This window comes from Rhinopithecus roxellana, chromosome 17 (assembly GCF_007565055.1).
Source record: "Rhinopithecus roxellana isolate Shanxi Qingling chromosome 17, ASM756505v1, whole genome shotgun sequence".
NCBI classification, from domain to species: Eukaryota; Metazoa; Chordata; class Mammalia; order Primates; family Cercopithecidae; genus Rhinopithecus; species Rhinopithecus roxellana.
Window position 1 is genome coordinate 85,418,494 of NC_044565.1, and position 26,221 is coordinate 85,444,714.

Genomic DNA, 26,221 nt, shown 5'->3' on the forward strand with positions numbered 1-26,221 from the left:
GAACTTAGAGGGGATATACACAATACGGCGTAGACCAAAACTTTCAGTCTACTTACTTGGTCAGTGTCTTACTGTGTTCTGGGATCCCCTGACTCTTATGATAAAAAGACTGCACACTTTTGCCTGCACAGTGCAGCCTGTCTTCTCTCCTGTTTTCTGTCTCTCTTCTATATGGTCTGGTTTACCTGAAGTTTCTGGAATTTTCTGCTAATTCCTTTTATATCTACTAGCTAATGTCTAGTAATCTTTGGGATTACAGGTGTGAGCCACCATGCCTGGCCCAGTGAATTTTTAACAAATGCATACAATCATGTAATCCTCACCACAACTGAGATATAGAACAGTCCCATCACCCTAAATTTCTTCACCCCGCATTGTGGCACTCTCCCCTCTACTCCTGGCCCTTGGCAACTGACAATCAGTTTTCTGTCATTATAGTTTTGCCTTTTCCAGAAAGTGGAATTACATAGTATGTGTGAGTCTGGCCTCTCTTACTTAGCATAATGCATTTGTGATTCATACATGTTGTTGCTTGTATCCATGGTTCATTCCTTTTTATTGCTGCAGCTGCATGGTATTCCATTGTGTGGATCTACCACAGTCTTTTATCCATTCCCAGTGTTTTTTAATTGCTATGCCCTCTCCTCTGAACTTAAGTGTTTTTTTTTTTTTGTCTGTCATTTGGCTTCTTGAGTACTGAAAAGTAAATTTCCAAATTTACCATGTGTTCTAGGTAGAAATAAAAATTAAGTTGCAACAGGTACTAACAAGCTCTGAATTTCTGCACCTGATACATTCCTGATGTTTCTTTACATAGGCCTATTTTAGCCAACTCTCAAGTAGGAGCTGAGATGTGGGGCATAGAAGCCTGTTCTAATTCATCCTTTTGGATCAAGAGTTTTCCAACTTGCAATTTGAAGGACTGACTTGAGATCTGTTATTTAGGGTCATTGCTGCAATTCCCAGGAGAGATGTAAGAAGGCCTTCCCTTTCCCTCAAGGGGTCCCATATCATAAATACATATCCCTGATAATTTGGAACCAGCTTGCCTCTTGTGTCACCCTCACTCTAGGGCCCAGTTCTCTATGTATCAATGTTTGGTTCCAAACAACCCAAGGTATGAAGTCCCATAGTATTCTTGACCTCTGTCTGAGATGAGACTCTCATAGTTTTGCAGGCTGGGTAAGTAAAGTATAAGATACCATCATAGTTGGCCAGTATAGAACAGTTTATTATGGTCTACATAGGGAAAACATAACCAAGACCAACAATACTTCTCAACCTACATGGTTCAAAGTATGAACATAATGTAATCGACACTATAGAGATTCTAAGAATCATTTTCATTTCAGCAAGTTTCCATTAGTACTGAGGCTTCAGAGCCAGGGACAGTGGCTCATGCCTGGAGTCCCAGCTACTCAGGAGGCAAGGCAGGAGGATCCCTTGAGCCCAGGAGTTCGAGGGGGCAGTGAGCTATGATTGCCCCACTGTGTTCCAGCCTGGGCGCAGAGCAAGACCCTGTCTCTAAAATAAATAAGTAAATAAATAAATAAGTAAATAAATAAATAAAAGAACTGAGGCTTCAGAAGCCAAGTTATGGTCAAGCATATCATTTCCTTATATGTTTCATTGGTTCTGTAACTAGCAATAAAATACACAAATGTTTTATTACATTTAAATTTGTATTTAGTCCTTACATTTTAAGAAGATATCTTAAAAGTTGAGGACAGCTAAATTTTATGCCAAGTATACTTAACTGTACCTGTAATAAGTATTTTGTTTTATTTAGCATTTAAAAATAGAGTGAATATGTGCTTCAGCATTTTATTTATTTGGATTCAGAATATTACTGTTTTTCTCCAAAAAGTCTTCCTTTTCTCATTTCATTTTAAAAGAAACTAATTTTCAAAAACACTTTTTTTTTTTTTTTTTTTTTTTTTAGTAGAGATGGGGTTTCACCGTGTTAGCCAGGATAGTCTCGATCTCCTGACCTCATGATCCACCTGTCTCGGCCTCCCAAAGTCAAAAACACTTTCTAAATACATTCAGATATTAAACATTTTACTTATTTCATTTACTTACCACATAATAAATACAGGGGTTCGCCCTTGTTCTCGGATCGGGATGCAGTCCAAGAACTCCAGTGGATGCCTGAAACTGCGGATCGTGTAGAACCCTAGATATTCTAAGCATTTATCATAGACTGTGGCCATAACTTTTACAGTTTGAGGTGTAACAGCAAAACTAGCACAAACTTCTTTTTCCTTCTTCTCAGTTTCACGGACAGAAGATTGCTTTACTTTAGATCTTAGCAGCGTCAGCATACAATGTTTTTCTTTCCTTATCAAGTCGAGAACTTTCACCTTGTCACTTAAAGGAAGCACATGATGGTTTCTCTTTGGCACATTTGCCAGCATCACTACTCTTGTGTTTTGGGGGTCATCATTAAGTAAAATAAGGGTTGCTTGAACATGAGCACTGCAGTACCACCAAGTCAGTCGATCTGATAACCAAGAGGGCTACCTAGTGACCAACGGGCGGGGAGTGTCTACAGTGTGGCTCTGCTGAACAAAGGGATAATTCATGGGTGGGACAGCGTGAGATTTCACTATGCTATTTAGAAAGGCATTCAATTTAAAACTTATGAATTGTTTATTTCTGGAATGTTAAATGTAATATTATAGGACCGCAGTTGATTGAGGGTTAAGTGAAACTGCAGAAGGTGAAACCAAGGATAAATGGGGACCACCTAGATAAAAGTTAAGTCAGGAAATACATAACTTTTTAAAGGTGGACAAGCTGACAATTCTTTTTATCTTTCTTTTATACAGGTGTTTGCTTCAGAATGGTAAGTCAATACAGTCTTTATTATTTTGCCATTTTTTCCACTGTTATTCCCAATTACAGAGATAGGGCAGTTTTCTACTTGGTGCAAGTCTACTATTTACTCCCTGTCCTTGACAGCAAATGAAGAAATATGTGTATTTCTTTGAAATTACTGATTGAGATTTTTATTAATACTAAAAACATTGTACCCTTCTTAGTATTTACTTAACATTTTCTATATTCAAAAGTACCTCTCTTTGGGTGATTTTAATGAAACGCTTTGATTAGGTGTATTGAATACAAAGTATGGGATTTTCTACATGTTCTGGATGGAAGAAATCCTGTAGGCCAAGGTACATATGTCACACTGCAAAACAAAACACGCTGATGTTGCATAATGAAGTGGTTCCCAGGATTTAGCAGATTAAGCTCCATGTTGCGTTTTAAAATGTATTTATCTTTTATTTATTTATTTAGTTCAGAGACAGAGTCTTGCTCTGTTGCCCAGTCTGGAGTACAGTGGTACGATTTCAGCTCACTGCAGCTTCCGCCTCCCAGGCTCAAGCGATTTTCCTGCCTCAGCCTCCCAAGTAGCTGGGATTACAGACGCCTGCTACCACATCCAGCTACTTTTTTATTTTTAGTAGAGATGGCATTTCACTATGTTGGCCAGGCCAGTCTTGAACTCCTGGCCTTAAGTGATCCAGCCACCTCAGCCTCCCAGAGTGCTGGAATTACAGGCATGAGCCACCATGCCCAGCTCAGCTAATTTTTTTTTTTTTTTTTAATTTTTGTAGAGACAGGGTTTCACCATGTTGCCTAGGCTGGTCTTGAACTCTTGACCTCAAGTGATTCACCCACTTTGGCCTCCCAAAGTGCTGGGATTACAGGCATGGGCCACCATGCCTGGCTCCATGTTGCTTTTAAAATTTTAACTTTTTTAAAGTACTCCTTTCCTACAAGTTAATTGTGGCATGCATTTTCACTTACTATCTTAGCTGGGTCACTAGATTAGGTCCCTGGTTCCCAACCCCTGAGGGTTCCAATATTTTCCCATCGGTAAAGTCTCTATTATGAGGCAGCCCCATCCCCCAAAATTCAGATTGTCTCCCTTTTCATTATTATCTAGTAAGAAAGTGACTTATTTTCAGGGCCACCTCTTACATCAGTCTTAGCTGTTAGCATTTTGATTTATGTTGTTTCATACAGCTGGGGATGTGGAGTGTAGAGATCTTGATCACCCTGGCCTCCATACAGGAGAAGAGTATGTTTTTGAAAAGTTCTAAGGCCGGGTGCAGTGGCTCATGCCTGTAATCCTAGCACTTTGGGAGGCCGAGGCAGGTGGATCACCTGAGGTCAGGAGTTCAAGACCAGCCTGGCCAACATGGTGAAACCCTGTCTCTACTAAAAATATAAAAATTAGCTGGGCGTGGTGGCACATGCCTGTAATCCCAGCTACTTGGGAGGCTGAGGCAGGAGAATCGCTTGAACTTGGGAGGCAAAGGTTTCAGTGAGCCAAAATGGCACCACTGCACTCCAGCCTGGACGACAAGAGTGTAATTCCATCTCAAAAGAAAAAAATAGTTCTAGTAGACTGGATCAATAGGAATTTTAGTATGATGTAGTTAAAATAATTCAAAATCAAAATGTTGCTACTTACATAGCATAACTGAATTTGGATCTAGAAAAAGGAAATTTTAAAAGACTGTTAATAATAATAGGAAAGAGAAATCTACCCATAGACAATTATAACATTTCTCTGCCAAGTCCACAGCCAACAGAAAACATCAGAATCTTTTAGTCTTATAATAACTCTGTAAACCAGCATGTTTGTGCTAGTGTTCTTGCTAGTTTAACTTTCTTTCTTTTTTAAAAAAAATTATTTTAGGTTCAGGGGTACATGTATAGGTTTGTTATGTAGGTAAACTTGTGTCATGGGGGTTTATTATACAGAGTATTTCATGACCCAGGTACTAAGCCTAGTACCCAATACTTATTTTTTTCTGCTCCTCTCCCTCCTCCCACTTTCCATCTTTAGGTAGGCCCCAGTGTCTGTTGTTCCCCTCCTTGTGTCCACGTGTTCTCATAATTTAGCTCCCACCTATATGTGAGAACATGCAGTATTTTGTTTTCTATTCCTGTGTTAGTTTGCTAAGGATAATGGCCTCCTGCTCCATTTATGTTCTTGCAAAGGACACGATCTCGTTCTTTTTTATGGCTGCATGGTATTCCATGGTGTATATGTACCACATTTTCTTTATCAAGTCTACCATTCATGGGCATTTAGGTTGATTCCATGTCTTGGCTATTGTGAATAGTGCTGCAGTGAACATATGTGTGTATGTGTCTTTATGATGAAACAATTTATATTCTTTTGGGTATATACCCAATAATGGGATTGCTGGATCGAATGGTAGTTCTGTTTTTAGCTATTTGAGGACTTGCCACACTGCTTTCCACAGTGTTTGGACGAATTTGCACTCCCACCAACAGATTGTAAGCATTCCCTTTTCTCTGCAACCTGGCCAGCATCTGTTATTTTTTGGCTTTTTAATAATCGCCATTCTCACTGGTGCGAGATGGTATCTCATTGTGGTTTGGATTTGCATTTCTCTAATGATCAGTGATACTGAGCTTTTTTTCATATGCTTCTTGGCCACACATATGTCTACTTTTGAGAAGTGTCTGTTCGTGTCCTTGCCTACTTTTTTAATGGGGTTGTTTATAATTTTCTTATTAAAATGATTTTCCCTCATTTTTACTGGAAATTTCAAAGTGTTTTAGTCTCTATTTCTGCTTATCAATACTCTATGCCGATCATAATTGTATATTTTTTTCTCAGTGATTGAGAATCTTGGATCGATTATCATTTGGAACCCAAGTTAACGATGTGATTTAGTGTTAGCAGTCTTAAGGGCAATGTAGCTAAATTTTATGTATCCAAAAACACATCATAGAAACTGTTACTGAAATAATTCTCAGTCTAAGCATATTTTTTCATAATGTTTTCATCAAAGTGGAATTGTTTTTACTGAAAGTGGAATTTAACAAAAGATACCATTTATGTGAAGGTTCTTTTATAAATAGAGGTGTTACTGTAGGTCATCTATACAATTGTTGGCATAGACTACAAAAAATGATTATTAGGTTAGCATTTTTTGGATATTAGAATCAAGTATGTTATGAATTCAGACTTTTGATGCTGCACTTTCTTCTTCTTGTTTTTTCCTGAAACCAGTATACAGAAGATGAAGCTAGGAAAATAGGAGTGGTTGGCTGGGTGAAGAATACCAGCAAAGGCACGGTGACAGGCCAAGTGCAGGGGCCAGAAGACAAAGTCAATTCCATGTGAGTAGTAAAATTAATAACATGTACATGAACTTTGTGAGGTTACTCTTTTTTAGTTTTTTAAGACATGGTCTTGCTCTGTCGCCCAGGCTGGAGTGCAGTGGCACGATCTCGGCTCCCTACAACCTCTGCCCAGTACAACCTCTGCCTTCCAGGCTCAGATCCCCCCGACTCAGCCTCCCAAGTAGCTGGGACTACAGGTGTGAGCCACCATGCCTGAACTTATGAGGCTATTTTAATGTTTCATTGAGCAGTAAGAATAGTATTGATGGACCAGATTTTGTTTGTAGACTTATAATCAAACTAATATGTTTGTAGGCAGGCCTGTGAAGAAATTCTCAGAGTTGGGAGTAGCATTTCTGTGTTTAGGAATGGACTTCCAACTTGGACTGGCCTGGAGAAGAGTTGTGGCTTCACTCTCCAATCTGTATGTCCTGTTGCAACTCTTCCAGTGTTGTGGAGATGTCCAGGGCCCAAGTAGTTCTCAACTGAAGTGTTGTGACAGATGCATAGTGCCTTGGGATGGTTCGTGAAGTTCTTAGGGTAGCGTTTCAGGCAAAAAGATTGCCATCTCCTTTTTATTGTTAAGTGTCTTGTTTATCTAATTGTAATTTTATTTTTCCTGCCAATGACAATGTGTTTAATGAGCTGGATGGTTACCAAACTATGAATCCTGGAAGTCCAAAAGAGGCCGGATTCAGGAATATGGGGAAAAATGCCTTGTGTACACGATGTCATTTTCAAAAGCCTTGTGTTTTCAGCTTCATAATTTCCACTGCTCTCTGTAGTCTTTTTTTTAAAAAATTAAAAAATAGGTAACATTTATTGAGCATTTACATGTTAGGCAATATGCTAAGCACCTGACATGAATTATCTCACTTAATCTTCACAACAGATCTTATGAGGTAGGTACTAAGTAACACTCAATTTATTTTATTGTTTGCAATTTATCTTTGTTTTCGTTACTTAATATTTTTAGATTTCCAAAGCAATAGTTTTTTGCTTATTGTAGTAAGTGAAGTAACGTAACAATGAGATGTATAAAGGTAAAACTTGTAATGTGTACTTTTCTATTTCCCTCCCCTTTATTAACCTGTGACAAGGAATACTTTCCACAGCTTTCTCTTTCACTTAAAAATAGTTAAGTATGCATTTATAATTAAGGTTTTGCTGATTTTTACTGAAATGGAATACCTTATGCATATTTTTCCATAGTTTGTATTTTCATTTTCTGGACATTCCAGTAAACAGTAAATATATAATTAATCAACTCCTTATTTTTCTAATTTTTAGGTACATACTTGTGTTTGTGTGTAAAACTATACCTCAAATTGAAAAGTGGGGTCCAAAAATTCAGTTTGATAAACTGTGGGGTGACTATTAATGAAAAACAATATTTTTAAGTAGAATCATCACAAAATGTACAAGAAATTTTGGGCCTTCCGTTGTATAGAACTGATAGTTCAATGGAAGAGAAAATGCCAAATGATTGTAAGGAAGTTTTAAAGTAGAGACTATGTCCCATGACAGGAGGGAGCCTAGAAAAAAATAATAACATACTTTTTTTTTTTTTTTTTTTTTTTTTTGAGACGGAGTCTCGCTCTGTCGCCCGGGCTGGAGTGCACTGGCCAGATCTCAGCTCACTGCAAGCTCCGCCCCCCGGGTTCACGCCATTCTCCTGCCTCAGCCTCCCGAGTAGCTGGGACTACAGGCGCCCGCCATCTCGCCCGGCTAGTTTTTTGTATTTTTTAGTAGAGACGGGGTTTCACCGTATTAGCCAGGATGGTCTCGATCTCCTGACCTCGTGATCCACCCGTCTCGGCCTCCCAAAGTGCTGGGATTACAGGCTTGAGCCACCGCGCCCGGCATTAAATCGTTTCATACATTGTGCTCATGTTTTCTTTTCAACCCCTGCATTCTCCACCACCCTTCTTAAGTAACCTGTGTTTTAAGTAACCTGTGTTAAGCTAGTGTGTATTCTTCTGCTTGTCTCCATGTTCACATTCTGTCTCTCACACACACACGTGTGCACACGCACACATTTATGGGTTTTGTTCAATATTTGCTTTTTAAAAATGGGATCATGGTGTATTCCCTGCTCTGCATCTTACTTTATCACTCAAAGACACATCCAGGAAAATCCTTTCAAGTCAAACGGTAATCTCTAATTCATTCTTTTTATTGGCTGCTTAATATTCCACAATATATAGATTTATTATTACCTTATTGCTGGAAATTTATTTTTTTCTTACCTGTTTTTTGCAGTAAGAGCAATGCTGCAATAAACATTTTATTGGCGATTTTATTTTTATTGTATAGATTCCCAGGAGTGTGATTTGTTGGTTGAAGTGTCTGTATATTTTTAATGTAAACATATTTGTCAGACTGCTTTACAAAACAGCTGTAAACAATGTACATTATTTTCCTCCTCATCCTGTCAGCAATTGTTATTGTGCTCTCTAATTTTTCTTTTATCTGATTGGTTGTGGTGATTATTTTTTGCTGTAATTTGCATTTCTCTAATGACTAGTTTGCTGGAGCCTCTTTATGCTTATGTCTGCGGATTTGTTCTCATGAACTCCCTTTTCACATCCTTTACCCATTTTTCTATCGAGTTGCTTGTCTCTTGCCCATTTTTAAAAGCTCTTTGTATATTGGTCGTGGTTACTAACCCATTATCTGTTATCATTTTGCAGGTACTTTCCCAAGTCTATAATTTGCCTATAGTTTCATCTACGATAGCTTTGCAACATAAATTGTTTTTCACTTTTATTAAATCAAATATGGCTATTTTTTCTCTCTGGTTAAGAAACAGATTGTAAGTGTTGTCTCCCAGGTTTTCTTCTAACTTGATGCTCTATTCATTACGTGTAAGCATTTACTCCATCTGGAATTTGTTTTTTATTTATAAGATGAGATATTGGACCAACTATTTTCTACCAGATGAACAGCCAGTTGTCCCAGCACCACTTACAAAATAATCACTCTTTTCCCCATTGCATTGAAATACATTTTTGTTGTATGTTAAAATCTCATATAAACTGGGTTTTATTTCTGAATTCTCTACTCTGTTCCCTGATCTATTTCTCTGTTCCTATATCAGTATACCATATTGATTTAATTATACTATCTCTACAGTATATTTCCTCTCACTGTTCTTTTTGATTCTTTTACTTGCTTTCTTGGGCATTTGTTTTCTCTCTAAACTTTAAGATACTTTTACTTATTTAACTGGAATTCTATTCTGTTTATTAAAAAAAAACTTACGTGATTGTCTCACACGTATGCTTTTGAGGTAAACTTTCTGTATTTATTTATTTTTTTGAGACAAGGGTCTTGTTCTGTCTCCCAGGCTGGAGTGCAGTGGTCTGATCTAGACTCACTGCAGCCTTGACCTCCTGGGCTCAAGTGATCTTCCCATCTCAACCTCCTGAGTGCACAGGCTGGCTAATTTATATATATATATATAAATATGTTTTTTTTGTACGGATAGTGTCTCACTATGTTGCTCAGGCTACTTTAGGACTCTTGGCTTCAAATGACCTTCCTGCCTCGGCCTCCCAAAGTGCTGGGATTACAAAAATAAACTTTATTTTTCAGAACAGTTTTATATTTACAGAAAAACTGTGAAGCTAGTACAGACAGTTTCCATATACTCCCCACATAGTTTTCCTACTATTAACATTTTACATTAATATGATACATATGTTAACAATTAATGGACCAATATGGATACATTAGTATTAACTAAAATCCCTACTTTATTTAGATTTCAATTGTTGCCTAATGTCCATTTTATGTTTTAGGATCCCATTATTGTATTTGCTTTTTAATTGAGCATTCTTGTGAAATTAAGAGAAGTGACATTTTGGCCAGGTGCAGTGGCTCGTGCCTGTAATCCCAGCACTTTGGGAGGCTGAGGCGGGCAGATCACTTGAGGCCAGGAGTTCAAGACCAGCCTGGCCAACATAGTGAAATCCTGTCTCTACAAAAAATACAAAAATTAGCCGGGGTTGGTGGCACACACCTATCGTCCCAGCTACTTGGGAGGCTGAGGCAGGAGAGTCGCTTGAGTCTGGGAGACAGGGGTTGCAGTGAGCTGAGATTGCGCCATCATACTCCAGTATGGGCAATGGGAGTAGCCTGTCTCAAATAATAAAAAAAAAAAAAAAAAAGAGAAGTGACATTTTTATGATATTAAATCTTCCCATTTAAGAACACACAGATGTTGTTCCATTTGCTTAGATTTTAAAATTAATCCTTCAATAGGATTTTACAGTTTTCTTTATATAGATTTTTATACTTTTCTTGCTGAGTTTATTTCTAAGTATCTTAATGACTTTTCACTATTGTGTATGGATTTCTTTCCCATTTATGTTTCTAGTTGTTCATGCTTAAATATGGAATATCTAATGACTTTTGTATATTAATTATGTATCATAGTGTTACCTTATCAAATATTCTTATTAATTCTATCAGTTTTTAAAAAGCTATAGTCTATTGGGTTTTTAAAAATATTGTTGGCCGGGCGCGGTGGCTCAAGCCTGTAATCCCAGCACTTTGGGAGGCCGAGGCGGGCGGATCACGAGGTCAGGAGATCGAGACCATCTTGGCTAACACGGTGAAACCCCGTCTCTACTAAAACTACAAAAAATTAGCCGGGCGTGGTGGCGGGCTCCTGTAGTCCTAGCTACTCGGAGGCTGAGGCGGGAGAATGGCATGAACCCAGGAGGCGGAGCTTGCAGTGAGCCGAGATCGCGCCACTGCACTCCAGCCTGGGCGACACAGCCAGACTCCGTCTCAAAAAAAAGAAAAAAAAAAAAAAAAAAAAAAATATTGTTATGCAATTAGTAAAAATGGTGTATCTGTTTTTCAATGACTTTATTTGTCAGACCTGCCATGACAATGTTAAAGAATAGTAGCAATAGCAGGCATGCCTGTTTGGTTTCTGATTTTATTTGAAATAGTTTCATTGTTTCACCTGGTAGAAAGATTTTTGCTGTTGGTTTTAGGTAAATATACTTTATCACAATACATTTCACTCTTGTATTCCTTGAATTAAGCTTTGATTGGTTACAGTGTGTTATTCTTTTGAATTATTGCTGAATTGCCAAGTACTGCTTGCCAATATTTTATTTAGAACTTTTGTATATATATAAGTCACGTAAGGTGTTTTTTTTTTTTTTTTTTTTTTTTTTTTTTTTTTTTTTGATGGAGTCTCGCTTTGTCACCCAGGCTGCAGTGCAATGGCACGATCTTGGCTTACTTCAGCCTCTGCCTCCCAGGTTCAAGCAATTCTCCTGCCTCAGCCTCCCGAGTAGCTGGGATTACAGGCATCCGCCACCACGCCCGGCTAATTTTTGATTTTTGAGTAGAGATGGAGGTTTCACCATGTTAGCCAGGCTGGTCTCGAACTCCTGATCTCAGGTGATTTGCCAGACTCAGCCTCCCAAAGTGCTGGGATTACAGGTGTGAGCCACCATGCCCGGCTGCTTTTTCCATTGTTTCTATTTCCTCTAAATTACTTTTCTTTTCCTTCTCTTCTTCTTCCCATTTTTTCCTGTTTGCTTGTTTTGCTTATCTTTTATATTGCCGGCTTTCCTTACAATCATATTTTCAGTAACTTAGTTATAAATCGAAACAACCAACAATAAGCAAAACTTAAGGAAATTTTCCAACATGTAGACTTGTGGGCTTGAGGAATGGTGGTGACTGGGTGGGGAACTGACATTTTTGTTAGTGAATCTCCAAATGTCAGATCTATGTGTCCTGTCTTCTGCAGTATGTGGTGTCTCCAAATCCTAAGTCTTCTGTGAGATCCACAGGGGTGAGCTGACTTGCTTCTCATTATTTTTGCAGGCACTTAGTTTGTAACATCCTTTGGTTTACTGTATAGTTATTCCTCCTCCACTTGCTTTCCTTCTTTATTTTTGTTTTTAGGTGGAATCTTGCTTTGTTGCCCAGGCTGGAGTGCGGTGGCATAATTATAGCTCACTGCAGCCTTGCTCTCCTGGACTCAAGTGATCCTCTTACCTCAGCCTCCCGAGTAGCTAGGACTGCAGGTGTGCACCACCATGCCCGGCTAATTTTTTAATTTTTTGTAGAGACAGGGTCTTGCTATGTTGTCTAGGCTGAACCTGAACTCCTGGCCTCAAGTGATCCTTCTGCCTCGGCTTCCCAAAGTGTTGGGATTACAGGCGTGAATTACCACACCCAGACCCTCTGCTTTCCTACTAATTATTTATTGAAACTTCTTGTTCAGGTTATAGTTTTGTACCAGCTAGGAATATTTTCAGCTACAAGTTAATAGAAAACTGGACTTAAACATGGATATAAAAAACAGGTTTGTTTTTCTCAGTAATAAGAAGTTTGGAGGTAGATGGTTACTGGCCTTAGTTCGGTAGCTCAATAATGTCTGGACCAATGTCTCTGTGATTGTCTTGGCCTTTTCCTCATGGTCAAAAAAGGAAAAGGGCAGCTGCACATAATATCCACAGTTAAGGCAGGAATAAGTAAAGGATTGTGTTACTTTTCCTGACCCACCCGAAACAGATATCTACTTGTGTTCCATTGGCTCAAACAGGGTCATATGGTTACTCCTTGCTGCAAGGGAGACTGAGAAATTGGCTTAGTTTATTGATACCCTGAAAAAAAAAATTCTCTTGGCCAGGAAGAAGGGGATGGGGATGGGTGTATACTAGGTAGTCAGTGAACAATGTCTGTTACGTCTTTCATATTTTGATGCTATCATTTTAATGGGGATTCAGGTAAAAGAAGATAAACATGCCATGTATAACTGCATGGTGAAAATTAAGTGAGAAAATCCATATAAAGTACTTAGTGCAGTGCCTGGCATGTAGTAATAATCAATAAATATTTGCTACTATGTTATGACCCATACGCTCCACTTTGTACGTGTTGTCTTGTGGCAGTTGGACTGATCAGGTGGAGACACCACTAGGCTCCTAGATAAATGGGTCGTCCCTGCAGAGAAATTGGGCTAGAGAAATTAATTTTGTTGTCATCAGTATGTGGATAGTATTTGAAGCCACATACATGGATGGGATTATCCAGGGAGAAGTTGTATAATGACAAGCGAGCAGAAAGAAGACACTGGAGAATGTAAATTAAGCTTAACCGCAACATGTTTGGGTTTTAAAAAATGAATTTATTCCTCTAGTGCAATAGATTGTTTAAGGTACTGAATTATCCATAAATTGAATCACAATAAGAGATGTTACAAAAATAGTTGCAAAGTCAGACTCAGTGTGGCACATTTGTAGCTATATATTAGGTTGGTGCAAAAGTAATGGCAAAAACTGCAATTACTTTTGCACCAACCTAATAGTGCCAGGCTGGGAACGGTGGCTCACACTTGTAGTCCCAACACTTTGGGGGGTGAGGTGGGTGGATTGCTTGAGCTCAAGAATTCGTGACCAGCCTGGGCAACATGGTGAAACCCCATATGTACAAAAATACAAAAATTAGCCAGGCATGGACTTTATTTTCTTATAGCTATTTTTAAAAAGAGAAAACTTTTTTTTTTAATGCAATGACAATAATTTGAGAAATCTGAATTAAATTGCCTTTAAAAAAACCACAGGTTTGTTTCTTCCCAAACCATGAAAATGTGGAATACAACAGGGACCATCATTTAGAGATGGCCTGGCTGTGATTATAGCAGCCCTGCTCTGTCTTTACTAACAAGCCAGCAGCATCCAAGAACACACTGTGGATGTGTGTGTTTTCTTCCCCTTCGGTGTTTTATTTTCTCAGAAAGAATGACTGATGGCTTTCTTTTGCAAATTGTACTACATTATTCCAATTGCAGAGGTAAGTTCTGCCAACATTTTTTGATGCATAAGGACTGTTTTAATCTACTGTTTTATTATGTCTACCTTTTTTTTTTTTTGCAAAATTAAGAATATTTTCTGTTTCTTAGTAATCATGTTAAATTAATGTACAGTGTTATGACACTGGGCATAAGCCTTTGAATAAGTCCTCAGAAAATATATTTTTCATAAAGACTCAATGGTAATTTTGTAAAACAAAACACATTTGTATTTGGAGACAGCCAAATTCTAAAATTAAAATTACATCTTGATTGCTATATATTTTTTAAACCATATGTCACGTATCAGTCCTCTGCACTTCAAAGGATTATTAAAGGGCTGGTATATGTATACAAGAGGATGATCAAATGGTTCCTTGGCCTGGAAAACTATGTCATAATACAAGGAATGCTTGAAGGCATTGGGGATATTTAGCTGGAGAAAAGAATACTTGGAATCATGATAGCTTCCTTCAAGTATTTGAAAGGCTGATACATGGGAAAGAGTAAATGTTCTCTTTTGTTCCAGAAGGCAATAATCTTGATTGGAGCAATGGGTGAATTTGCTGAATTTGCTTATTTCAGCTCACCCTGACAACAAACTTTCCTGTAAAGTCATTAAATGTATATAATGGTGGAATTTTATCAAAACCTAGGAGTAGTCTAGATCAGGGATTGGCAACCCACAGCCTGATTTGTAAATGAAGTTTTATTGGAGCACAGCCACACCCATTTATTTATGTTTTGGCTACGACTGCTTTTGTGGTACATGGGCAGTATGGAGTTGTTGCAACAAAGACTAGATGGCCTCAAAGCCTAAAATATTTACTACCTGGCCTTTTATAGAAAATACTTTGCTGCCCGCTGTGTTAACAACAGATGTCAGACAAGCCAAGGGTGTGGTAGAAGATCTAACTCATCGAATGGTATGTTAGACTAGATGACCTCTGAGGTCCTGTCCAGCCAAGATTGTTTCTTTCTTTTTTTTTTTTTTTTGAGACAGACTTTTGCCCTGTGGCCCAGGCTGGATTGCAATGCCATGATCTCGGCTCACTGAAGCCTCTGCTCTCCTGCCTCAGCCTCCCTAGTAGCTGGGATTACAGGCGCAGGCCACCATGCGCAGCTAGGTTTTGTATTTTTAGTAGAGACGGGGTTTCACCATGTTGGCCAGGCTGGTCTTGAATTCCTGACCTGAGGGGATCTGCCCATCTCCGCCTCCCAAAGTGCTGGGATTACAGGTGTGAGCCACTGTGCTTGGCTAGATTCTGTGTTTCTATAGTTGATGATTGTGCATGTACTTAAAATATGTTCATAGTTCAAGAGTTAGAATTAGAATAGAGGTATTCACTCATAGTTGTGTTTACCTCTTCCATAGATATTAATTCTTGACATTTGTGTGAAATATGAAATTTGAACAGCTTTATGCCTTAACTATGAATTGACATTGTTTTGAATTTCCAGTTGTTACAACAGTAGATTGAAATGCAACAATGGATTTTGTGAACAATTAGGTGGTGTCCGATTCAAAGTTATTTAGTATTTTTAAAAATAACGTTTCTCCAGCAGACCATTAGTGGCATGAATGTCTGTGCAACCAGAGTAGCTAGCTTTTCCTTGCTTTTTCATCGGAGAATCTCAAAGCACTTTGCTAATATTTTTATACTTTATTCATCAAGTTCCTTCTTACACAAATAGGTGGGGTTATTAAGAAAGGTTCCATTGGACGTTCTATTGAAACATAGAAGGTATTTTTTTAGGGGAACAAAATTCATTGAGGAGCTGTAATTTTGGCAAAAGAATAGTTTAGTCTAATTGATATAAATTAATGGGGAACTAGGAACATGTAAAATATCTACAGTAGATTTGGAATTCTAACACCAGTCTTTAGACCTCAAATACTAAATCATTTATTTTCCTTTAGAACATAACAGATCTATATTAAAATGACTTAAGGGTATAGCTTTTACTTTAAAGTTCACATTTTGTGTATGTGTCTTTAGTAAGATAATCATTTAATAAAAGAAATGTATAATGCAGTACTAATTACTTTTATTCTTTTTTTTCTTTAATCAGCTTTCTCAAGTAGCAACTAATTACTTTAAAAAATCAATAGACTCTCTCTTTTAGAGCAGCTTTAGGTTTACAGAAAAATTGAGTGGAAACTACGGAGAGTTTCCATATATTCCCTCACACCCACTTCCCTAGGTCCCTCAGTTTCCCCCATTCTTAACATCTTGCATTATGTAGTATATTTGTTACAATTGATGAGCCAATATTGATACTTTATTAACAACTAAAGCCCATAGGTTACATTAGGGTTAACTGTTTTTTTTTCATTTTGAGACAAGAGTTTTGCTTTGTTACCCAGGCTGCTATGCAGTGGCATGGTCATAGCTCACTATAACCTTGAACTCCTGGGCTCAAGTGATCCTCTCTCCTCAGCCTCCTGAGTAGCCGAGACTAAAGACACACGCATGATGCTCAGCTAATGTTTTTATTCTTTATTTTTTGTAGAGATGGGATCTTGCTGTGTTTCCCAGACTGGTCTCAAACTCCTGGTCTTAAGCAGTCCTCCCACCTTGGCCTCCCAAAGTGCTGGGATTACAGGCATGAGCCACTGTGCCTGGCCACAGTTCACTTGTGATGTTGTACATTCTACGGGTTTTGATAAATGTGTGATGGCATGTGTCTACCATTACAGTATCATACAGAATCGTTCCACTACCCTAAAATTCCCATGTGCTCTGCCTATTCATCTCTCTTTCTCTCCCTCTAGCCCCTGACAACCACTGATGTCTTTATTGTCTTTATAGTTTTGCTTTTTCCAGAATGTTATGTAGTTGGAATAATACAGTATGTAGTCTTTTCACACTGACTTCATTCACTTAGATATATGTCTTTAAGGTTCCTTCATGTATTTTTGTGACTTGACAGTTCATTTCTTCTTATTGCTGAATACTATTTCATTGTGTGGATGTACTACAAGTTGTTTATATATTCACTTATTGAGAGACACCTTGGTTGCTTTCAAATTTGTTATTTTATTTGTTTATTTTTTCAGAAATAGAGTCTTGCTGTGTTCCCAGGCTGATCTCAAAACCTGGCCTTAAGTGAGTCTCCCACCTCAGCCTTTCAAGTAGCTGGGATTACAGGATCAAGCTACCATGCTCAGGTGGTTTCTTCCAAATTTTGTCAATTATGAAACTGATTACTTTTTAAAAATTGTATTTTTTCAAAATTATAATCATATATAATTATGGGGTACATAGTTTTCCCCTTATGTTTTCTTCTATTATTTTTGGGGGGGGGCCAGTTTCAGGTCTTGTGTTTAAGTCTTTAATCCATTTTGAGTTGTGTTTTGTATGTGGTATGACATAAGGGTCGCATCTTACTCTTTTGCATGTGGATGTCTAGTTTTCCCATTACTGTTTATTGAAGAGACTGTCTTTGCCCCATGGTGTGTTCTTGGCATCTTCGTAAAAAAATAAAAAACAATTGACCATAAATATGTGGGTTTATTTCTGGGCTGTTTATCCTGTTCCATTAGTTGATGTTTCTGTTTTTATGTCAGTGCCATGCTGTTTTAATCACTATAGCTTTGTAATATAGTTTGAAGTCAGGTAGAATGTTGCCTCCAGCTTTGTTCTTTCTGCTCAAGATTGCCTGGGCTACTTAGGGTTTTTGTTTTCATGTGTGCATGTGATTCTATATAAATTTTAAAATTGCTTTTTCTATTTCTGTGAAAAATGTCATTGAAATGTTAATAGGGATTGCATTGAGTCTGAAGGTCATTTTGGGTAGTATGGACTTTTGAACAATATTAATTCTTCCAACCCATGAACGTGGAATATCCTTCTATTTATTTGTATCTTCTTGAATTTCTTTAATCAATGTTATATATTTTTCAGTGTATAGAGCTTTCATCTCATTGGTTAAACTTATTCTCCTAAGTTTTTTTTTTTTTTGATAGTCGTTGTAAATGAGACTGTTTTCTATATTTCTTCAGTTAGTCTGTTGCTAGTGTATAGGAATGCTACTGATTTTTGTGTGTTGACTTTGTATCCTTCAACTTTACTATTTATCAGTTCTAACAGTTTTTTGGTAGAGTCTTTAGGGTTTTCTCATCAGCAAACAGTGACAATTTTAACTTTTTCCTTTCCTATTTGAATGCCTTTTACTTCTTTCTCTTACATAATTGGTCTCACAAGGGCATCCACTACTACATTAAATACAAATGACGACAGTGGGCATCCTTGTCTTGTTCCTGATCTTAGAGAAAAAGTTTTCAATTTTTTACCATTGAGTATAATGTTTGCTGTGGGCTTTTCATATATGGCCTTCATTATGTTGATGTACATTTCTTCTATACTTAATTTATTAGTGAAAGGATGTTGAATTTATCAGATGCCTTTTCTGCATCTAATGTGGTGATCATATAGTATTTGTCCTTCATTCTGTTAATATGGTGTTCTCTATTTGTAGATTTGCATATGTCGAATCATCTTTGTATCCCTGAGATAAATCCCACTTGATCATGGTGAATGATCCTTTTTTTTTTTTTGAGACGGAGTCTCGCTCTGTCACCCAGGCTGGAGTGCAGTGGCCGGCTCTCAGCTCACTGCAAGCTCTGCCTCCTGGGTTTACGCCATTCTCCTGCCTCAGCCTCCCGAGTAGCTGGGACTACAGGCGCCCGCCACCTCGCCCGGCTAGTTTTTTGTATTTTTTAGTAGAGACGGGGTTTCACCCTGTTAGCCAGGATGGTCTCGATCTCCTGACCTCGTGATCCACCCGTCTCGGCCTCCCAAAGTGCTGGGATTACAGGCTTGAGCCACCGCGCCCGGCCGAATGATCCTTTTAATGTGCTGTTGAATTTGGCTTATTAGTATTTTGTTGAGGATTTTTACATCTATGTTCATCAGGGATATTGGCCTGTAATTTTCTTTTCTCATAATGTTCTTGTCTGGCTTTGGTATCAAGGCTATAACCTCATAAAAAGAGTTCAAAAGTATTTCCTCCTCTTTGATTTTTTGGAAGAGTTCAAAAAGGATTGAGATTAGTTCTTTAAATGTTTGGTAGAATTCATCAGTAACACTTCCAGTCTTGGGCTTTTCTTTGATGGGAAACTTTGTATTATTGCTTCAATCTTTTTGAATGACCAATTCAATTATTATTGGTCTGTTCAGATTTTCTATACCATCTTGATTTAGCATTGGTAGGTTATATGTGGCAGGATAAATTCTAGGAATGCATCCATTTCTTCTAGATTATTTCATTTATTGCCTTATGGCTGTTTGTTCATAGTAATCTTTATGATTCTTTGTATTCTGTGGCATAAATCACAGTGTCTCCTCTTTTATTTCTGATTTTATTTATTTGAATCTTTTCAATATTTTTCTAGGTTAGCCTAACTATAGGTTTGTCGATTTTGTTTATCTTTTCAAGAAACCACTGCCAGTTTCATTGATTTTTCTTCTATTGTTTTTCTAGTCTCTGTTTTCTTTATTTTTGCCCTGATCTTTATTATTTCTTTCCTTCTGCTGTATTTGAGCTTTTTCTTTTTCTGCTTCCTTGAGGTATAACATTAGATTATTCGCGATCTTTATTCTTTTCTGATAGACTGCAGGGGTCCCCAACCCTTGTGACCTGTTAGGAACCGGACTACGCAGCAGGAGATGAGCAGCAGTACCGCCTGAGCTCCCCTTCTTGTCAGATCAGTGGGAGCATTAGAGTCTTATGGTGGAGCAAACCCTATTGTGAACTGCTCATGCAAGGGATACAGGTTGTTCACTCTTTATGAGAATCTAACTAATGCCTGATCATCTGAGGTGGAATTTTCATCCTGAAACCCTACCCACTCCATTCCTGTCTTCCACTGGTCCCTGGTGCATAGAGCCATTTATTGCTATAAATTTCCCTCTTAGAACTGCTTTTGCTGCATCCCATTAAGTTTTGGTATGTGTTGTGTTTTCATTTTTGTCTCAAGATATTTTTAAATTTCCCTTTTGATTTCTTCTTTGACTTGTTGGTTGTTTAGTAACATGTTAATTTCCACATATTTGTGAATTTTCCAAGATTTTTCCTGTTATTGAGTCCTAGTTTCATAGCATTATGATCAGAGAAGATGCTTGAAATGATTTTACTTCTCTTAAATTTGTCCAGACCAGTTTTGTGGCCTAACATAGATAATAAATGTATGTATTTTTCATTTATTAAACAATTATATATTTGATACCTTTTATTTATTCCAGGCACTGTTTTTGGTACCTGGCCTGGAGAAAGTTCCATGTGCTCTTGAGAATGTGTATTCTGTTGCTGTTGGATGGAAAATTCTACATATGTCTATTTGGTCTATTTGGTCTAAAGTGTAGTTCAAGTTCAATGTTTGCTTATTAATTTTGTTTATTTTTAATATAATCTTAAAGTTTGCCTACAATATAAAAACTTTAGCATGAAATATATATGTATATTTTATTTAAATTCCAAGATACAAGTGCAGAATGTGCAGGTATTAAGCCCCGTATGCATTAGCTATTTATCCTGATGCTCTCCCTCCCCTGCTCCCCGACAAGCCCCAGTGTGTGTTGTTCCTCTCCCTGTGTCCATGTGTTCTCATTATTCAGCTCCCACTTATAAGTGAGAACATGCGGTGTTTGGTTTTCTGTTCCTGTGTTAGTTTGCTGAGGATAATGGCTTCCAGGTCCATCCACGTCCCTGCAAAGGACATGAGTTCATTTCTTTTTATGGCTGCATAGTATTCCATCATGTATGTGAGCATGAAATATTTTCATTTTCATTTTTTTTTTTTTTTTTGAGACAGAGTCTCGCTCTGTCGCCCAGGCTGGAGTGCAGTGGCCGGATCTTAGCTCACTGCAAGCTCTGCCTCCCGGGTTTACACCATTCTCCTGCCTCAGCCTCCCGAGTAGCCGGGACTACAGGCGCCCGCCACCTCGCCCGGCTAGTTTTTTGTATTTTTTTTTAGTAGAGACGCGGTTTCACCATGTTAGCCAGGATGGTCTCGATCTCCTGACCTCGTGATCCACCCGTCTCAGCCTCCCAAGGTGCTGGGATTACAGGCTTGAGCCACCGTGCCCGGCCCTATTTTCATTTTTTTGAGATGGAGTCTTGCTCTGTCATCCAGGCTGTAGTGCAGTGCTATGATCTCGGCTCACTGCAACCTCCACCTCCTGGGTTCAAGCAATTCTTCCTGCCTCAGCCTTCCAAGTAGTTGAGATTACAGGCACCTGCCACCCATGCCCGGCTAATTTTTGTAGTTTTAGTAGAAATGGCGTTTCACCATGTTGGCTAGGCTGGTCTTGAACTCCTGACCTCAGGTGATCCGCCTGCCTCAGCCTCCCAAAGTGCCGGGATTTACAAGCATGACCCCACTGCACCTAGTCTGAACATGAAATATTTTAAATAAATATTTTTTAAAAGATATCTCAATTTTCCAAAAACTTGAAATCTGTTTTAGTTTATCAGTACAAAATAAATGTGATCTTTTAAAAAAATTTATAAAAGATTTACATGGTTGTTCTAAAATTTAAATGATGTGGATTCATGTGGAGTAAAAGATGTAAGTTCTTTCTGTCCTCTTAATACCATAGTCCTATACATATTTTTATATGCATGTAACATGTATATATATTGAAAATACATATAATATAATCCCTTATTATTTAAAAAACCCTATACATTCCCATGTAGTTACATTTATCTCTGTCATTTATGAAGATAGGATCATGCCACACATATTATTCTACAACTTAAAATTTCATGGTATTGTATATTGTGGATATCTTCTGATGGCAGTAAGTGTTCTTTTAAATCCCTGCAGAATATTCTGATTTATAGATGAATTATAATTTATTTAATCATTCATCTATTACTGGGCATTCAGCTTTCTGCAGTTTTTTGCTATTATGCATCTTGTTGCAGTGCGTATCCTTGTATACATATATATATATATCTTTTTCGTTTATTAAACGATTATATATTTGATACCTTTTATATATGCCAGGAACTGTTTTAGGTACTAGAATTCATCAGTGACCAAGAAGTAAGGTTTCATTTCTTGTGTGGGAAGACCTTCAATAAACAAACAATAAACTCGGTATTTTCAAATAGTGGTAAGTGCCATGGAGGACATAAAGAAGGTCTTGTAGAAGAGAGTGGTGCTTTTCCAACTCTACATGGGATAATCAGGGAAGGGCTTTCCGTGGAGGTGACTTCTAAGCTAAGAGATGCATGGTGAAGAGGAGGCTGCCAGTGCAGAGGGTCTGGGAAGAGCTTTCTGTGCAGAAGGAACAGCAAACAGCCATGCACCAGTGCAGGTAGTGGGATCATCTGCCTGGTGCAGGCATTATGGGCACATTGTATATAGGGAATTTGAAAACAACAGGAAACCAACTAAAAGTTGGCCTGCTTTTCTTTCTTTTATTATTATTATTATTATTATTATTATTATTATTATTTTTTGAGACGGAGACTTGCTCCATCGCCCAGGCTGGAGTGCGATGGCACGATTTCCATTCACTGCAACCTCAGCCTCCCAGGTTCAAGCAATTCTCCTGCCTTAGCCTCCCAAGTAGCTGGTATTACAGGCACCCACTACCATGCCCAGCTAATTTTTTTTTTTTTTTTGTATTTTGAGTAGAGACAAGGTTTTGCCATGTTGGCCAGCCTGGTCTCGAATTCCTGACCTCAGGTGATCCACCTGTTTCAGCCTTCCAAAGTGCTGGGATTACAGGCATGAGCCACCATACCTGGCCTGCTTTTCTTTTCTTTTTCCTCTTTTTGCCCTTATTTTACTTTTGTAGAGATGGGGTCTCACTGTGTTGCCCAGGCTGTTGTCAAACTCCTGGCTTCAAGCAATCCTCCAGCCTTGACCTCGCAAAGCACTGGTATGACAGGCATGAGCCACTGCGCCCAGCATGGTCTGCTTTTGATTACCCCCATGCATCAGCAATTCTAACCAATAAAATACTGTGCCTTGTTTCCCTTGCGCTCCATGCCACTGACGTGAGGTATGTGCTATTCCCCATATTTTTGAAGTGTTGATTCCTGGATATGGGTCAAAGGCTGTCTGCAATTTAAATTTAAACTTTGGAATCACTTTTAATTATAAAAAGTATGAAGCGTTTTTCAAAACATACTGAGTAAACTAAGGCCTCGTGGCTGAGGAAGTTTTGCTCTCCTCTGTGCTTTTGAAAGTAAAAAAATTGTATTGATTTAAGTAATTTAAGTGAATCAAGTGAATTATAAAATATTAAGAAGTGGAAATTAAATAAAATCACCCATAAACCTACCGTTTACTACTATAAAACCATGTATACACTATAAAACCACTCCTGGTTGGACCTTCACCTGTGGCAGGTACTTTTGACTGGGCTGCTAAAGTCAAGCTCCCTGTGCTTTAAAAAAAAAATCATCAAAAATCCATAAATATTGCCTGAGATCACCTGTTTTAACTCTAATAAGGTTCTATAGCAAGCATCTCATTCAGTCATGTGAAGGTGGCATACCTGGGTGGTGGTGGAACTCAGCTACAGAACTGGGCTTCAAAAATATTCGTAAGTCAGCCCTCATATTGGATTATGACTTTTAGGATTTTTTTTTTTTTAAATGAGACAGGGTCTCACTATGTTGCACAGGCTGGTCTCAAACAATCCACCTGCTTCGGCCTCCAAAAGTCCCGAGATTACAGGCACGAGCCACCGCGTCCAGCCAGGATACTTCTGAATAGTTAAAGTATTATATGATAATGTTTTCATTCAGTAAATGTTTATTATGTGTATTTCCACATCCCTCTGCTAGGTGCTAAGGGGCATAAGATGATTAAACGGGTTGTGAAAAGTCCAGTCTAACTGGGGTGAAAGAGGTAGGCAGGTAAATTAGAACAGGGTGGAAGGACGGGGGTAGAGTTTAGGGATGAAGCTCTGGGGCAGCACAGTGGGAGGAGTGTTCCTCCTGCCTTGGGGAGCAGGACAAGCCTTGCCTCTCCTTCCGGCTTCCTCTGTTGCTCCTCATCTTGCAGGCTTTTCTGTCCTCTGCCACAAGTGCTCTTCCTCCCTGAGGACTTTTGCAGAAGCTCTTTCCTCTGCCTGGAATGGATGCTTCCTTCTTGTCTCCATGCCTTGCTGATTGCTCCCTACTCTCATTCCCCACTCGCTGTGTTGTAGCCTCTCACTGTGTGCTCTGCTTCCTGACATCACTTAGCACAGCTGCTGTGAAAGGATGACTTGCTGGATATTTCCCGCCTCCACCCCAAGAGAATGCTTTCAGCTGTCAGTAACAGAAAACTGATAAACAAGTGGCTCAACAAATGGCGGTTTATTCTAAAATATAAAGGAGACTGGAGGTCAGTGGCTACTGGCGCTTGTTGAGCTGATAATCAATGTCAGGACCGTGTCTGTAGGATTCTCTTGTCCTTTCCCTCATGGTTGTAATATGGCTGTCCCAGCTTCAGGCATTGCACCCACACTCAAGGCTGGGGGAATGGATGGCTCTGGGTCTTTTCCTTTTTATCTGGAAAGCAAACCCTTTCCCAGAAGCCGGCAGCAGATTTCTATGTATGTGCTATTGTGCATCCCTGGCAGTAATTAGCTTTTTCAGCCACTCATAAGGATGAAAGGGAGAAGGGGGAGAGGTATTAAGACTAGTGTTGGGTTTGCCATTCAACAATGCCGTCTACACTTTTCAAGACTGTACGCTCCTTAAAGGCAGGGATTGTTTGAACTTCTCTTCTTTGAATTCCCAGTGCCTTGCACAGTACCTGGCCTATAGAGTGAATGGTGACAAGTATGTCAGAAAGAGAAGGTGGAATGAGGACCTTTCAGGAGAAGAGAATGTCAGATACGAAGGCACTGTGCTGAAAGAGCCTTCATTGTATTTTTGGGAACATGTGACTGGAACATAGGCAGATGACAGACTACTGGAAACTGAAAAGCTTTGCATGTCATGTGAATTTGTCCTTGTGTCAGCAATGGTGAGTTGTTGAAAAGTTTCAGGCCAGGGAGTGACACAATAGCATTTGTGGGTTAGGTTACTAACTGTGTTGAAAGTATGGGCTAACAACTGGAAGAAGGGAGATTAGAATCAAGGAGATTAATTAACCATATCATACTGTGGTTTCATCAAGGAGAGTATGAATAATTTGGGAGATGGGCAAATGTAATTTTAAAATAATCTAGAACAATGATCTCAAAATAGGACCTTGAATCAGTAGCATCAGCATTACCTGGCACCTTGTTAGAAACGTAAATTCTTGGGGCCTACCTTGAGCCTACTGCATCCGAAGCCAGTGGTAAGGTCCAGCTGTGTGTGAGTTCACAAGCCCTCCAGGTGACTGTGATCCACATGAAAGCTTCAGAGCCACTGAGCTAGAGCTACAGATGCTTAAGGGTGAAAGACAGCTTGGAGATCACCCAATATGGTACAGCCAATCTGCATGTTAGAATCACCTGGGGAGCTTTTACAAGGCAACTAAATTGCCCACACCTCCTACTCCACACAACAGAACAATTAAATTGTGATCGTGGGGGCTGGGACCCGTGCATCACATTATTTCCAGTGATCTCAAGTGTTTCCAATGAGCAGCCGGGTCTAAGAACCACTGGTCTTATCTAACCCCTATTGATGTGAAAACTCAGGATTCGAAGAGGAGTTACTCAAGGACATACAGCAAGCTCAGGTAAGAACTGGGTTCTTGAATCAATTTCATAAACTATCGTCTCCATGAATGCCTTAAACACTATCCCAACTTTTTAATTTTTTAATTATTTAAAAAACTTGTGGCTACATAGTAGATATATATGTTCTATCCTAACTTTTTAGTGATTTGCCTGAAGATAATCATTCACAGTGACAAATACAACTGCCAAATTTTTTTTTTTTTTTTTTTTTGAGACGGAGTCTCGCTCTGTCGCCCAGGCTGGAGTGCAGTGGCCGGATCTCAGCTCACTGCAAGCTCCGCCTCCCGGGTTCACGCCATTCTCCTGCCTCAGCCTCCCGAGTAGCTGGGACTACAGGCGCCCGCCAGGTCGCCCGGCTAGTTTTTTTTTTTTTTTTGTATTTTTAGTAGAGACGGGGTTTCACCATGTTAGCCAGGATGGTCTTGATCTCCTGACCTCGTGATCCGCCCGTCTCGGCCTCCCAAAGTGCTGGGATTACAGGCTTGAGCCACCGCGCCCGGCCAACTGCCAAATTTTTAGAAGAAAA

The 26,221-nt window shown here is 38.9% G+C and overlaps 1 protein-coding gene across 4 annotated transcripts in view; it reads left to right on the plus strand.

The window, feature by feature from the left end:
• The window catches only part of ACYP2 (acylphosphatase 2), a 195,340-nt gene that overhangs the window by 17,296 nt on the left and 151,823 nt on the right, over window positions 1-26,221 (plus strand). For 3 of the 4 annotated variants that reach the window (XM_010378894.2, XM_030921610.1, XM_030921612.1), the window contains exons 2-3: window positions 2,832-2,848; window positions 6,065-6,174. In XM_010378894.2, coding sequence (XP_010377196.1) covers window positions 2,832-2,848; window positions 6,065-6,174 — 127 coding nt within the window. Of the gene's footprint in view, window positions 1-2,831; window positions 2,849-6,064; window positions 6,175-17,066; window positions 17,178-26,221 lie in introns of all 4 variants that reach the window. The other variant, XR_004054443.1, reaches the window with a different exon arrangement.